The sequence below is a fragment of the Sciurus vulgaris genome (genome assembly GCF_902686455.1).
Source record: "Sciurus vulgaris genome assembly, chromosome: 3".
In the NCBI taxonomy this organism is placed as follows: Eukaryota; Metazoa; Chordata; class Mammalia; order Rodentia; family Sciuridae; genus Sciurus; species Sciurus vulgaris.
Window position 1 is genome coordinate 73,608,280 of NC_136463.1, and position 14,573 is coordinate 73,622,852.

The 14,573-nt window shown below is 37.4% G+C and overlaps 1 protein-coding gene across 8 annotated transcripts in view; it reads left to right on the forward strand.

Annotated features, from left to right (window-relative positions):
- The window catches only part of SAP130 (Sin3A associated protein 130), a 77,528-nt gene extending 69,267 nt beyond the window's left edge, over positions 1-8,261 (forward strand). For all 8 annotated transcript variants that reach the window (XM_079130436.1, XM_079130437.1, XM_079130435.1 and 5 more), the window contains 4 exons: positions 168-293; positions 5,309-5,412; positions 6,970-7,083; positions 7,346-8,261. In XM_079130436.1, coding sequence (XP_078986562.1) covers positions 168-293; positions 5,309-5,412; positions 6,970-7,083; positions 7,346-7,504 — 503 coding nt within the window. In that variant the 3' untranslated portion in view covers positions 7,505-8,261. The remainder of the gene's footprint in view (positions 1-167; positions 294-5,308; positions 5,413-6,969; positions 7,084-7,345) is intronic.
- Positions 8,262-14,573: the final 6,312 nt, after the last annotated feature.

Here is a 14,573-nt window from a genome sequence, read left to right on the forward strand (position 1 = left end):
GTAGGGGTCACTTAAGCTCACTCTTGTCTCCTGATACTTCTCACTAAAGTCAGGTGTACTTCCTAAAGGGTGTTCCCATTGTCAGTTTCCCTTATTGGATTGAACTTGGAGAATGTTAAAAATATGTAATGAGATATTTAGTGTCTTCTTTCTTCCCTTTGGAATAGATGAGGAAGGTGTGAGGTATGTCCCAGTACGTCCAAGGCCTCCCATCACTTTGCTTCGTCACTATCGAAACCCCTGGAAAGCTGCTTACCACCATTTTCAGAGGTACAGTGACGTCCGGGTCAAAGGTCAGTTTCCCCAGAAACATCCATATTAATGCACGAAATTAATGTAACACTTGGCATTATTATTTTTTTAGTTGTTTGTGCATATTAATTATATAGAACAGTAGGTTTCTTCATGCATATACGTACATGCATATAACAGTTCAGTGTCACTCCTCAGTGCCTCCCCTTACCTCCCCTTTCCCTTCCCTGATCCCCTGCCTTTACACTAATGATCTGTCTCCCTTTTACATTTATGATGACCATTTTTATCCTTTATTGGCTATATTATTATAATCACAGTAGAAAAGAAAAACAGGCCAGGCGCAGTAGCACATGCCTAGAATCCCAGTGTGGTGGGAGGCTGAGACAGGAGGATCATGAGTTCAAAGCCAGCCTTAGCAATTAGTGAGGCCCTAAGCAACCAAGTGGGACCCTATTTCTAAATAAAATACAAAAAATGGGCTGGGGATGTAGCTCAGGAAGCAAACAGAAAACAAATCACAATATGGTGGCCACAAGCCTTAACATTCAGTTATATTCAGTTAAATATAAGTGTAGTGTAAACATACCAATTAAAACAGATTGGCACTAGGCATGGTGGGGCACACCTATAATCCCATTAGCTCAGGAGGCTGAAGCAGGAGGCTCTAGAGTTCAAAGCAGCCTTAGCAACAGTGAGGTGCAAAACCAGTGTCAGCAAATAGAGGCCCTAAGCAACTCAGTGAGACCCTGTTCCTAAATAAAGTACGAAATAGGGCTGGGAGTGTGACTCAGTGGTCAAGTGCCCTTGAGTTCAGTCCCCAGTAGCCAAAAAAAAAAAAAAAAAAATTGGCACAAGTAAATGAAAAAGTACAATTTATGTGCTGAATATAAGAAACTAAACAAATGGAAGTGACAGATTGACAGTAAAAAGATGGGAAAATATATACAAAAATTTCAAAATTTTTGAAGTATTTTTTCAAGTACTTTTCTAAATACTTTTAGAAAAATCATTTGACCAGGAAATGGTCCTAAATGTACAGGCAACAAAAAACAAGAGCTTTTAGAATATATGAAATAAAAGCAAAACTGAAAAAAAAATAGACAAATGCATAGTTATAATTAAAACATTAACACTTTATTCTCAGCAATTAGCAGAATGAATTCTCAGATAACAAGAAGGTAGAATAAACATAATGAACTAACAACATCAAATAAACACTGATAGAGTACAGCACTTTCAGGTGCTTTAGAACATGTAAAGATAGACATATCCTGGTTGTAAAACAAACAGCTAATTTAAAGGAATTGAAGTCATAGGGTATCTTCATTAATTGTCATAGAATCAAACTAGAAGACAATGAGAGAGACAACAGAAAAAGCTTCAAACCATGGACATTAAGTAGCACATGTCTAAGTGATCCACAGTCAAAGAGAAAGTCTCTAGGGAACTTTTTAAAAATACCTAAAACTGAAAGGGACTGGGGATGTAACTTAATGGTGGAATGCTTGTCTAGTATTCAGAAGTCGTGGGTCTCCTCCCCAGAAAAAAAAACAGCAGTCAAAGCAAATACACAGAAGAAATTAGTAAAGATAAGAGGGGTTGTGGCTCAATGGTAGAACTCTTGCCTGGCACATGTGAGGCCCTGGGTTCAATCCTCAGCACCATATAAAAAGTAAATAAAATAAAGGCATTGTGTTGATATACAAATATATATATATATATATATATATATATATATATATATATATATATAAAGAGGAATCAATGGAATGGAAAACAATAAGGGAAAAAGGGAAACAAAACACTGGTTCTTTGAAAAAAATAAAATTCATGAATCTTTAGCAAGATCAAAAAAAAAAAAGGACATGAATCGTGAATATCAAGAATGAAATAGGATATCACTACAAATCATGCAGCCATTTAAAGCATAGAGACTTCCAAAATGTATGCAGTGTGGAAAGGGGAAGTGATAACTTTACAGTGGAGATACCTGACAAGCACCACCTCAACCAGGTGCTTAAGGTCAGCACCCACCACATGAAGCATGTAAATAGTATATAACCTTCATGAAAGGTATACACTTAACCTCTTTGTTGTTCCTTTCAAAAACCCTTGGGTGGCCTATACCTGTAATTCCAGCTACTGGGGATGCTGAGGTGGGAGGATTACATGTTCAGGCCAGCCTTACAAACTTGGTGAGACCCTGTCTCAAAATAATAAAAAAGAGCTGGGAGTATAGCTCAGTTGTAGAGCACCCCTGGGTTCAATCCCCATTACTTGGGGTGGTGGGGGGTGGGGGCAGACACATAGTCTAATCCTGAGGAAGACTTCAGGATTTGATGTGATTTTGATTTTTTTTTCTAGTGCTGGGAATCTAAACTAACATCAGCTATTGAAATCAAGGTGTACTGTAGTTGGCATAAGATGTAACCAGTGGGGCAAACTGGGTGAAGGATTATATAAGACCTCACTTTACTAAAAGATGGGAAATGTATACATAGAGAATATTACTCTATGTATACCACCACTCCCCCCTCAGACATCTTAACAAAATTCAAGGGAAGCATATTTCACATGGTGGTATAAATACCCAATCATCATGTTTATGAACCACAAAAGAATCAACTATCCTTTCTTAAAAATAATGTTACCAAGATATAATTCACATAGCATACAATTCACCTGTTAAAGTGTACCTTTTGAAGGGTTTTAGTATATGCACAGAGTTGTGCATCCATCACCACAGTTGTAAAATATTTTCATTACTTTAAAAGACTCCATATCCCATAGTTGTCATCTCCTGACCTGGCAGCACCTTTACTCTTTCTTCCCTCTAGCCCTAGACGACCTCTGATCTACTTTGTCTTTATAGATTTCCAGTCTGGACACTACATAAAAATGGACTCATGTAATATGTAGTCTTCATAACTGGCTTTTCACTTAGCATAATGTCTTCAAGGTTCATTCATTCATTCATTCATCATTCATTCCTTTTTGTTAGCAAATAATAACACCATTTTCTATACATACCACATTTAATGTATCTGTTCTTTATTTGACGGGTATTTGGGTGGTTCCCACTTTTCAATTCTTATGAATGATGCTACTGTGAACATGTTTTACAAGTTTTTGGGCAAGTAACTGTTTTCATTTCTCCCAGGAATGGAATTTCTGGGTTTGCATGGTAATTATTTGTGTTACATATTAGGAACTGTCATAATGTTATTTTTTCAAAGCCTCTGCTCCATTTTTGCTTTCCTACCAGCTGTTGCTATGGGGTCTGCTTTTCCTCCATCCTCAACAACACTAATTATTATCTATCTTTTATTATAGCTATCCTAGTGAGTACCTCATTGTGGTTTTGGTTTGCATTTTCCTAATAGCTGATAACTTTTCATGTGTTTATTGGTAATTTTTGTTTTGTGTTGTTTTGTTTGTGGTACTACAGAATTGAACCGAGGGGCATTCTACCACTGAGCTACATCTCCAGCCCATTTATTTTTTCATTTTGAAACAGGGTCTCATATAGGCTAGCCTCAAACTTGTGATCCTCCTGCCTCAGCCTCCCAAGTTGCTGGGATTACAGGCATGCCCAATTCTGTTATCTCTGTTATCTCTGTTAACTACATGTGAATCTGTAATTACTGTAAAAAACTAAAAATTTTTTTAAATCATATTCATGCTAATAAACTGCTTTGACACATCATTATCATTCATAATCCATAGCTTACTTTAGTGTTCACTCTTGGTGTTATGTATCCTATGAGTTTTGAGTAAATACATAGATTAAGTTTTTCAAAATTAATTTGTAAAGTAATTTTTAATTATTCATGTTACATTTGATTATCTTAAGTCCTAGTTAAAGAGTAATTAAGACTGTGCTGAGGTCTGGGGTTGTAGCTCACTTGCCTACCATGTGTGAGGCACTGGTTCAATCCTCAGCATCACATTAAAGATATTGTGTCCATCTACAACTAAAAAAATATTTAAAAAAAGAAAAGACTCTGAGGATACAGCTAAAGTCAACTTTTTTTTTTGATGATGCTGGGGATTGAACCCAGGGCTTTGTGCATGTGAGGCAAGCACTCTACCAGCTGAGCTATATCCCCAGCTCTAAAGTCAACTTTGACAAGCATCCTTCAATACTAGTCCAACTCTTCCCAGTCTTTATAATAAATTTTATATTTACTTTATTACAATTTTGGTCACTGTACTTTCCTCCCAAATTTGAAGTATAATTCATACTTGATTTGTGAGATTTCCCTAAGAACTGAATAATACCAAGAAGCTTCCCAGACTTAATGACTAGCCCTCCATATGCTTGTAAACATCACAAATTGGGCAAGGCTTCTACTCACTAAAGACCATTTACCCTCTTTTAAAATGGCTGAGCACAGTGGCACACACTTGTAATCCCAGAGACTCGGGAGGCTGAGGCAGGAGAATTGCAATTTTGAGGCAACCTCAACAACTTAATGAGGCCCTAAGCAATTTAGGAAGATCCCATCTCAAAATTAAAAATAAATAAATAAATAAATAAATAAATAAATGCAGCTGGGAATGTAGCTCACTGATAGTGCCCCTAGGTTCAATCCCCAGTACCACAAAAAAAAGAAAGAAAGAAAAATTAGAGCAAGGTGGGGTGGTGCTTGCTTATAATCCCAGCAACTCCAGAGGCTGAGGCTGAGACTGAGACAGGAAGATAGTAAATCTGAGATCAGACCAGACTTGGCAATTTAGACCCTGTCTCAAAATAAAAAGAGCTAGGGATATAACTTTAGTGATAAAGAACCCTTGGGTTCAATCCCCAGCACCAAAAAAAAAAAAAAAAAAAAGATTAAAACATCAATTTGCTCTTTTTAACTCACCAGAGTAGCAAACCAAAAGGAAGCTTTTATTCATTTTGTTGACCTTATTCCTATTGACTTAAATGCCAAAGATTTATTTTTAAATATTTAAGTAATTTTGATGAAATACTGGTACCTAGCCAGCTTAAATGCAAATGGTGAGCTTTATAAAAATTGAAATATACTCTTTTTTTATATGGTTCCAGAGGAGAAGAAAGCTATGCTGCAAGAAATAGCTAATCAGAAAGGAGTATCCTGTCGTGCCCAAGGCTGGAAAGTCCATCTCTGTGCTGCCCAGTTACTACAGCTGGTAGGTGCAATTCAAGCAGTTGTTATGTCATGGTAAAGAGGAAAAGATGCTGGAGAAGTCCAAGTTCATAGAACATTTTCTTTTGAGTAATTCTGAAGTATTCTCTACTAATACGGGTCATGGTAGGATTTTTGTGTGTTGCTGTATGTTGTAAACACTATGTCAGTTACATATGATTATAATCTAAATCTTAGTTTATATGGAACATCTGTGGCATAAGACCTAAAATTAAAATTCAACATTATGTCTTGTGGTGACATATGAAATAAGAGTAACCTTAAATAGCCCCACCTCCCCACTCAACTCCCTCAGAGAAGGCCCTCTAGCCAAACAGTTCCCCTCACTCTGTGGACCAGGTACAGTTCCTGATTTTCATTCAGTAGCGCGCTTCAGTGATCTCCCAGTTTTCAGTATTACTCAAACCAATCACATCTTCCTTAGGGGAACAGAGGTGACCCTTTCCCTCCTAATACTGTAAATCCTGCCTCCCACAGCCCCTGCTTGTTCACTGTTTCTGAGCGCAGCCCCTTTGTGTTCCTGAGTGGGATGCCCTTCCTCCTTTCCTAGGCCTTAAGTAAATATAACTAATAAATTGCTGTTTATCTCCTCTGTCCATTGGTGGCTCTTATATGTACCCTTTTCCATAACCTTAGGATAGGAATCTCTCCTTTATCAACTAAGTAAAGAGGAGGCAATTAGCCAGGCACAGTAATACATACCTGTAGTCTCCACTGCTCAGAAGGCTGAGGCTAGAGGAGCATGGGTTCAATGCCAGGACAACTTAGCACAAGTCCCTGTCTCAAAATAAAAATTAAAAAGGACTAGAATTTAGCTGAGTAGTAGAGGGCTTGCCTAGCATGCATGAGCCCCTGGGTTTGCTCCCCAACACCAAAGGAAAAAAAAAAAAAACACAACCACCTCATAAAGTTTTCCCATCTTTGGAGTAGCAGTGTTCTCAAGAGTATTGTCTACTATGAAGATCTAAAAACATAGTGCTAAGCTGAGCATCATGGTACGTACCTGTAATCCCAGCAGCTTGGGAGACTTAGGCAGGAGGATTGTAAGTTCAAAGCCAGCCTCAGCAACTTATGGAGTAACTCAGCCAGAACCTGTCTCTAATTAAAGTATAAAAAAGGGCCGGGGATGAGGCTCAGTGGTTAAGCATCCCTGATTTCAATCCCCAATAAAAAAAAAAAAAAAAAAAAAAAATTTTTTTAATTAAAAAATATAGTGCTTTGACTAGTTTTTACTTAGAAGAAAATCATATTTCTATAAAATGAGTGAAGTTGTTTTTCAGAGAAATGATGAATTCAGAGCAATATTTTAAAGTTATCCTTGAAGATGAACTCTGAACTGTGGCACATTATATTACAAATCATTGTTGATCAGTTTCCTTCACTGTTTGGTAACCTTTCTATACCTTCATCCTTGGGAAAAAGGACTTTATCACTCAAATAGCTCTTATACCACTGTTCAAAGTTGATTTGAGGGGGGTTCATTTACCTGAGGTTAACATTTTCTCTGAGGTCACAGTGTATTCTCTCTTCTGTGTTGTAGACAAATCTAGAACATGATGTTTATGAAAGACTTACCAACCTCCAGGAAGGGATTATCCCAAAGAAAAAAGCAGCAACTGATGATGATCTGCACCGAATAAATGAACTAATACAGGTTTGAATGAGTCCTTTCCCTTGTGATCACCCATTCTATGAGCTTGTTTACCATGAAGCCTTATTTCTCCCATTTCCCTCCCTTATGTACCAGTATCTTTAGTAAAAACTTATTATTTATTTCAGCCTACATTGCCAAGAAACATGGGTCATTTTCTCTATGTGAAAGGTTCAAAATGACCTCTGCCCAAAGGGCTGCATTCTCTTAAAAGCCATGTCATCCTCATGGCCACTGACTGATGATGTGCCATCTTCTGTTCCAGGGAAACATGCAGAGGTGTAAACTTGTGATGGATCAAATCAGTGAGGCCAGAGACTCCATGCTTAAGGTTTTAGATCATAAAGATCGTGTTCTGAAGCTTCTAAACAAGAATGGGACTGTCAAGAAAGTGTCAAAATTGAAGCGAAAGGAAAAAGTCTAGACCCAGAAGAATCAGAGTTTGGAAACAGAATTTATGAAGAATGATGGTGGGGGGTGGGGGGAGGGGTTTGGCTATTTTCAAAATGGAACATTGAAATAAAGGAAGTGTTCCTTAATTCACACATGAAAGCAGAGGGACCCATGGCATCCAGTGGCACAAAAGGATCAGAGTTGACCTGACACAGTGAGCCCCATTCTTTCTTTCAGGCACATCCCTGTTAAACCTGCCCTGTGTCATAAGTGACTCCTTATGCACAGTGACACAGATGGGCTAACAGGCGTTTTTCAGCCTACCAGTTTATAGACTGTATCTGGTGGATTCCTGCAGGACCCATACTGAGCCTGGACTGAAAGTATCCACTCGGACCATCTGTTATCTCTCTACACTGAAAATAAAACCTCTTCTCACCCTAGTCAGTTGTACTTCTATCTGACCTTCAGATGCCCAAAGTTGGCCTTTTTCAGTAGTGCCACAGCACCAAGAGAGCTGCCACATCTCACACTTAAAGGGTTCAAAGTATCAGTTCTTGTCACTTTTTTAAAGAACCGTTTCCAAGTGAAGTTGTTATATTGTCTGTCCTGTGTGTCCGAATTGGATTTTTGTGGAGGTTCAGAGCAAGTGACACCATAAGTTGCTCTGAAATCCTGTTCTGAAGTACATTCTTGGTTACCTGTACTTCCGTAGCTGGTGTGATGCTGTTAATTGTATGTACCACACATCTCCAAACCTTAATAAAGGACTCAAAGAGGTTTTTGTACATGAGCAGTTTGCATCTTTTTCTAAAGTACACCAGTACTGTACTACACATCAATTACATCTTTACCCTGCAATCGCATTGTGGATCCTACTCTTAAAAAGTTTTGTTATTCCACGTAAGTTCTACTTATCCCAGTAATTTGAAAGTGTTACAGTGTATGTAGTCTTTTGGCTCTTGGTTGTCTTAAATACAAACCTGTTGTAAATGATTAAATTATAGGACTGTGAAGACTGCTGTACTGGAGGCGGAACTTTCAGGTGGTTGGATTCTCTTCAGAGAAGATTGCTCATTTCTCTAACTAACCTGTGTGTGAAGGCCCAGTCCTGCTTCCTTTAGACACAGGGCTGGCCATCTCCCTTCTGTCTGGCCTCCATGAGAAAGGCCAGGAAAATTTGTCTCAGAGCTTCTTCATCATGAGACAAGATGTGACCCCCCTCCTCCTTTAGGATACATGTTTTCACCTACCAGTTTGGACGTGGAGTTCTTCCCTTTGCCCTGACCCGAACAGAGTTGAAATGGGGTATGTGCCATTTTTGCCTGGGCCAGTGGGACCAACACTTCAGCTCACCCAAGACAGCCTCCCTAATATTGGCATGGTAAGCTTTCATCTGTTGTGTGATTAGGGTGAAAGGCACAAAGCAGACTCGGCCTTCCTGGGCGATGAAGGCAGCATTGGTAGACTTTCATTGAGCTATAGAGCCAACTTAAAGAGATATCACCAGTTGTTTACTTAGGCATGAGCAGAGTGTGACTGATGAAATAGTGTTCCTTCACCCAAGTCTCATCTGTGCACTTATTGCCCCAGTGATCACATGTCTGCTGGCTAGGGTAGGCTAGGATTGGATGTTTGTGGTCCTGTGTTACAGAGGTGTTCTAAGGTATTGTCACCGTTTAAACAAAATTTAACCTTGTTCAAAGGAAGCTTGTCATCTTGCCAGTACGAGCCTTAAAGTCAGAGTTACAACAGTGTTTTCCTTATTCTTTTGAGGATAGCCTAATCAGAAGTTGGGAGAGGGTTGGGGTGTAGTAGCTCATTGGTAGAGTATGGATGTAGAATGTGTGAGCCCCTGGTTTCCAACCCAGCACTGTAAAAATAAAGAATTTGGGAGAAATGGGTGAATGAATCTTGTCTATGAACACAACTGGGGATTTGTTTTCTTGTTTTTTTCTGGTGCTGAGGACTGGGGTCAAGGGGGGGTATATTTTTTAATTTATTGTTTTGCCAGCTCTTTGAGACAGGGTCTTGTTAAGTTGCTGAGGCTGGCCTGGAACCTTTGATCCTCCTGCCTCAGCCTCCCAAGTAGATAGAATTACAGGTATACACCACTGTCCCAGCTGGCCACCAGGTTTTTGTAAACTACATTTTTTAAAGTAAATGATCTGTTAAGTTTTGACTGTGTACACCTGTGAGACCATCATCACAATCAAGATAGTGAACCTGTCAGCCCCCAAAGTTTCCCTGTGACTCAGATTTCTTGCCTCCTGCCCCCTTCTCATTCCCAAGCAGATATTAAGCTGGCTTTATGTCATTCTAGATTAGCTTTATTTTCTAGAATTTTAACTAAACACAATCATACAGCATGTACTTCTTGTGGGGAGGGAGTGAGGCTTTATTACTCAATACACTAGAAATTAATGCTGAGATTATTCATATTGCTTGTTTTCAGAAATTCACCGCTGAGTAGTTTTGCCTTGTGTGGCACTTCCCCAAGCTGTTTATTCCTATAGAAAGACATTTGGGTTATTAGCAAGTTTTGAATATCACAGAGTTTTTATACATTCATATAATTTGAATGGACATCTGCTTGTACACAGAGTTGGTGGTTTTATGTTAAGTTGTGCTTACTCCAGTGTTCTGTGACAGGACATAGTGCTGAGAAGTCCAGAGTTCAAGTGCCTTTTTTTTCCCCCTGTACTGGAGATTAAACTCAAGGGAGCTCTACCACTGAACTACATCCCCAACCCTTTTTATTTTATTTTGAGACAGGGCCTTCCTAATTTGTGATTCTCCTGAGTTGCTGGGATTACAGAAATAAGCCACCACACCCAGCTCCAAGTAACTCCAGAAAAATGCATACTTAGAAGAAATAGGAATATATTTGAGATAACACTTCTGTCTTTACAGTGGAAAAATCAAACTGATCTGGAAAAAAAGTTTAATCCATCTGCCTAGTCTGGAAAATCATGCTATTTTTTAAAGCCTGGATATTTTGAAATATCATTAAATAGAAATACCTTATAATATTTTCATTTCCAATGACTTTATCATAGTAATAACAGAGTTACACAGTTTGAGGGATTGAAAAATTATTTGGAGGTTATAAAATCCAACTCAACCAGTGATGAAGTGGATAACTTAAAAAGCATATATTTTTACTTTTATCACAAAACACTACACAGATGTAAAAAACTACACAGAGCAGATGTATAGCTTAATGAACTTCTAACAATTTTGAAATAACCTCCCAGGTAAAAAATTGAATCTTGCCGGTCACCTCAGAAATACCACAACTATTGCATCCTGACCACAATCCTCTGCTTCCCCCACAGGAAAACCATCTGAACATTTTTTTTTTTTAAATAAGCAATTTTGTTATGGTATACAATACTCTGGTTTCTCCTCAGATTGCATAAATCTTTCAATTTTATTATGGTATACTTACAATGTAAAATGTCCTAATCTTAAAGATACAGTTTTTTGTGTTTTGTGATATATGTACCACTACAGCCACAACCAAATAAAGACACTAACATTTTTTACATACCAGAAAGCGTGCCTCTGATTCATACACTTCTGCCTCTCCCACCCTGGGAAGTAGACACTCATCTACCATCTGTTAACATAGATAGGTGCTCAGTGGTTCATACCTGTAACCCCAGCTACTTGGGAGGGCAGAGGCAGGAGGATTGCAAGTTCAGTCCAGTGTGGGCAGTAAGAGTCAAGAATCCACACACAAAAAAAAATTTGATTTGTATTGTGAAGTTCTTTAACTTAAATAAACTGATTCATAGAGTACATACTGTGTCTCACTTTTTTGCTCAATATAACTTGAGACTCATCAATTTGTTGTATCAGTAAGTTTTTTCTTGTTTTGTTTTTTTTTTTTTTTTTTTTTTTTTTTTTTTTTTATTGCCAAAGTGGTATTCTGTGTGCATTCCATTCCATGGAACTGTTTGTCTATTCCCCTATTAAAAGACATCTTGATAGCTTCCTGCTATGAATAAAAATCTGTAAATGTTTGTGGATATAACATCAAATAAATAGGCAAAAAACTTTCTGGATCTGGAGTTAAAACTAAGTTTTCTAAGAAACTGCCAAACAGTCTTCCATAGTGACTGTACCATTTCACATTCCCACCAGCAGTGAATCAGTTTCTGTTGCTCCCCATCTTTGCCATCAAGGTGGGGTCAGTGTTGTTGGGTTTTAGCCATGTGGTATATAATTATTATTTTCATTTGCAGTTCCCTAATGAAGTAGGATGTTGAGCATCTTTTCAGCTGATTTGCCATCTTTAATATGGTGTTTGGTGAAATATCTGTAGAGGTGGTTCATATTTTAATTAGACTGGGTTTTTCTTTCGTTTTTTACTGAGTTTTAAGAGTTCTCTGTATCTTATTGTTCTCTCTCATTTTTTTCTTTTCTGAGCTGTGGGTCTCACAATGCTTCCCAGACTGATCTTGAACTTCTGGGCTCAATTGACCCTCCTGCCTCAGCCTCCCAAGTAGCTGACACTACAGGCAGGCTTCATCACATCCAGAATCTTTTTTTTTTTTTTCTTTGTATATTTTGGATACAAGTCCTTTATCAGATGTGTGTTTTGCAAATATTTTCTGATAGTTCTTATCTTTCCATTCTCTTAATAAAGTACAGCTTACCAATTTTTTCCCATAAAGCATGTTTTTAGCATATCTAAAGGCTCAAGGGCTGGGACTGTAGCTCAGTGGTAAAGCACTTGTCTAGTATGTATGAGGCCTTGGGTTCAATCCCTAGCACAGCAAAAAATAGATTCATTGTCAAACCAAAGGGCACCTACATATTCTTGTTTTCTTCTATGAATTTTATAATTTTATGTTCTACATTTAAATTTATGGTCCATTTTGAGTTAATTTTTATGAAAGATGTATGTTTTTTCAAGAATTTTTTTTTTTTTTTTTTTTTTTTTTTTTTTTTGCATTGTATTCCAGTACCACTTGTTGGGAAAACTGTCCTTTCTCCATAGTATTGTCTTTGCTCCATTGTCAAAGATTAACTGTATTTGGAGGGGATGCTATTCTGTTCCATTGATCTACTTGTTTATGCTTGTTTATTTTCTTCAAAACCATTTGGATTTTATTATTATAGTTTTATAGTAAGTCTGGAACTCAGATATATTAGTCCTCAACCTTTGCTTTTCACTATCAAGTTGGCTTTTTTGGGTCTCATCTTTTCATATAAATTTTAGAATCTGTGGATATTTACAAGGTACCCTCCTGGTACTTTGATTAGGATTTCATAACATCTATATGTTAGGAGAAATTGACAGCTCAACAACATTGAGCGTTGTAATCCATGAACATGACCTATTTTTCCTTTCATTTAGATCTTTTGTTTATCAGTTTTGTACTTTGCTTCATATATATCCTGTACATTTTATTAGATTTGTACCTGTATTAGTTTTCTATTACTCTAATGAAATACCTGAGACAATTAAATAAAGAGAAAATTTTTATTTAGTTCATGGTTCCAGTCTACGATCAGGCAGCCCCATTTTTGGCTTCTGAGAAGGGCAGAGTGAACCACTTACATCATGAGCCAGGAAGCACAGAGACTATTTCCTTCGAGGGCATCCGCCTAATGACTAAGAATCTTTACTAGGCCCATCTGCCAGTGGTGCCATCCTGGGGACCAAGACTGTCACATAATATTTGAGGGACACTTACCTTAACCATCACAGTACTTAAATATTTTATTGTTTTAGTACTGTTGTAAATGGAACTGTTTTTAATTTTAAATTTCAGATTTTCTCTGGTGGTATATAGAAAAGCAATTGCCGTTTATGTTGTTAACATTGGATACCACAATATTGCTATATTGGAACGTTTGTTAATGTGTTGATTTAGAATCAATCAGAACATAATGAACAAGTAGTTTTATTTGTTCTTTTCCTATCTGCATACCATCTATTTCCTTCTCCTGTCTTATAGCATCAGGTAGGACTTCCAGTAGGATGTCAAACAAGAGTGGATTGTGGGAACACGCTTGCCTTGTTCCCAGTCTTAGGAGGAAAATGTCCCGTTTCTCACCACTATGATATTACTATAGGGTTTTTTATAAATGTTCTTTGTCAAGTTGAGGAAATGACCTTCAATTTCAATTTGGCTTAGAGTCTTTAATCCTTGAATGAATGGTGTATTTTGGCAAATGCTTTTCATCAACTGATAAGATCATGTCAGTTTTCTGCATTAGCCTATTGATATGGTGGTTTACATTCATTGTTTTTTTTTTATTTATTTATTGTTGAAATAGCCTATCAAACCAGGATACCTGGACTAAATTCCACTGGATTGTGGTATATATTTCTTTTTATATATTGTTAGATTCAACCTCCCAATATTTCATTGCATTTATGGTTCATATAAGGTAGTGGTCTGTGGTTTTCTTTGATGTACTATCTTTGTTTTTGGTGTCAGTGTAATGCTGGCCTCATATGAATGAAATAGGAAGTGTTCTTTCTGCATCCGTTTCCTAGAGGATATTCCTCACGTTTTGTCAAATTTATCAATGAAAATATTTGGACATGATGCTTTCCTTTTAGGGAAGTTATTAATTCAGCCTTCAAAATAGATGCCTATTCAGATTATCTATTTCTCCTTGTATGAGTTTCATTATTAGTTTCTGTCTTCAAGGATTTGGGTCATTTCACCTAAGCAATTTGTGGACATAGAATTATTCATAGTATTCTTTATCATCCTTATCATGTTCATGGGATCAATAGTGGTAACCCTTTTTCATGTATTTATTCATTCATTCATTCATTAGATGGGGACTTGCTATGAACTCCTGGGGACTTGATGTGAACTCCTGGGTTCAAGCAATTCTCTTACCTCAGCTTCCCGAGTAGCTGGATCTACAGACATGGTCTACCATACTGGACTTTCATTTCATATTTAGAAACACTTTGAGATAGAATGCAGATCTACACAATTCACTTTCTTGAAGTATACAATTCAATGGCTTTTTTTTCTTTTTTAATTTTTTTTTTTGTAGTTGTAGAGGGACAGAATGCCTTTATTTATTTATTTATTTATTTATTTATGTTGTGCTAAGGATCA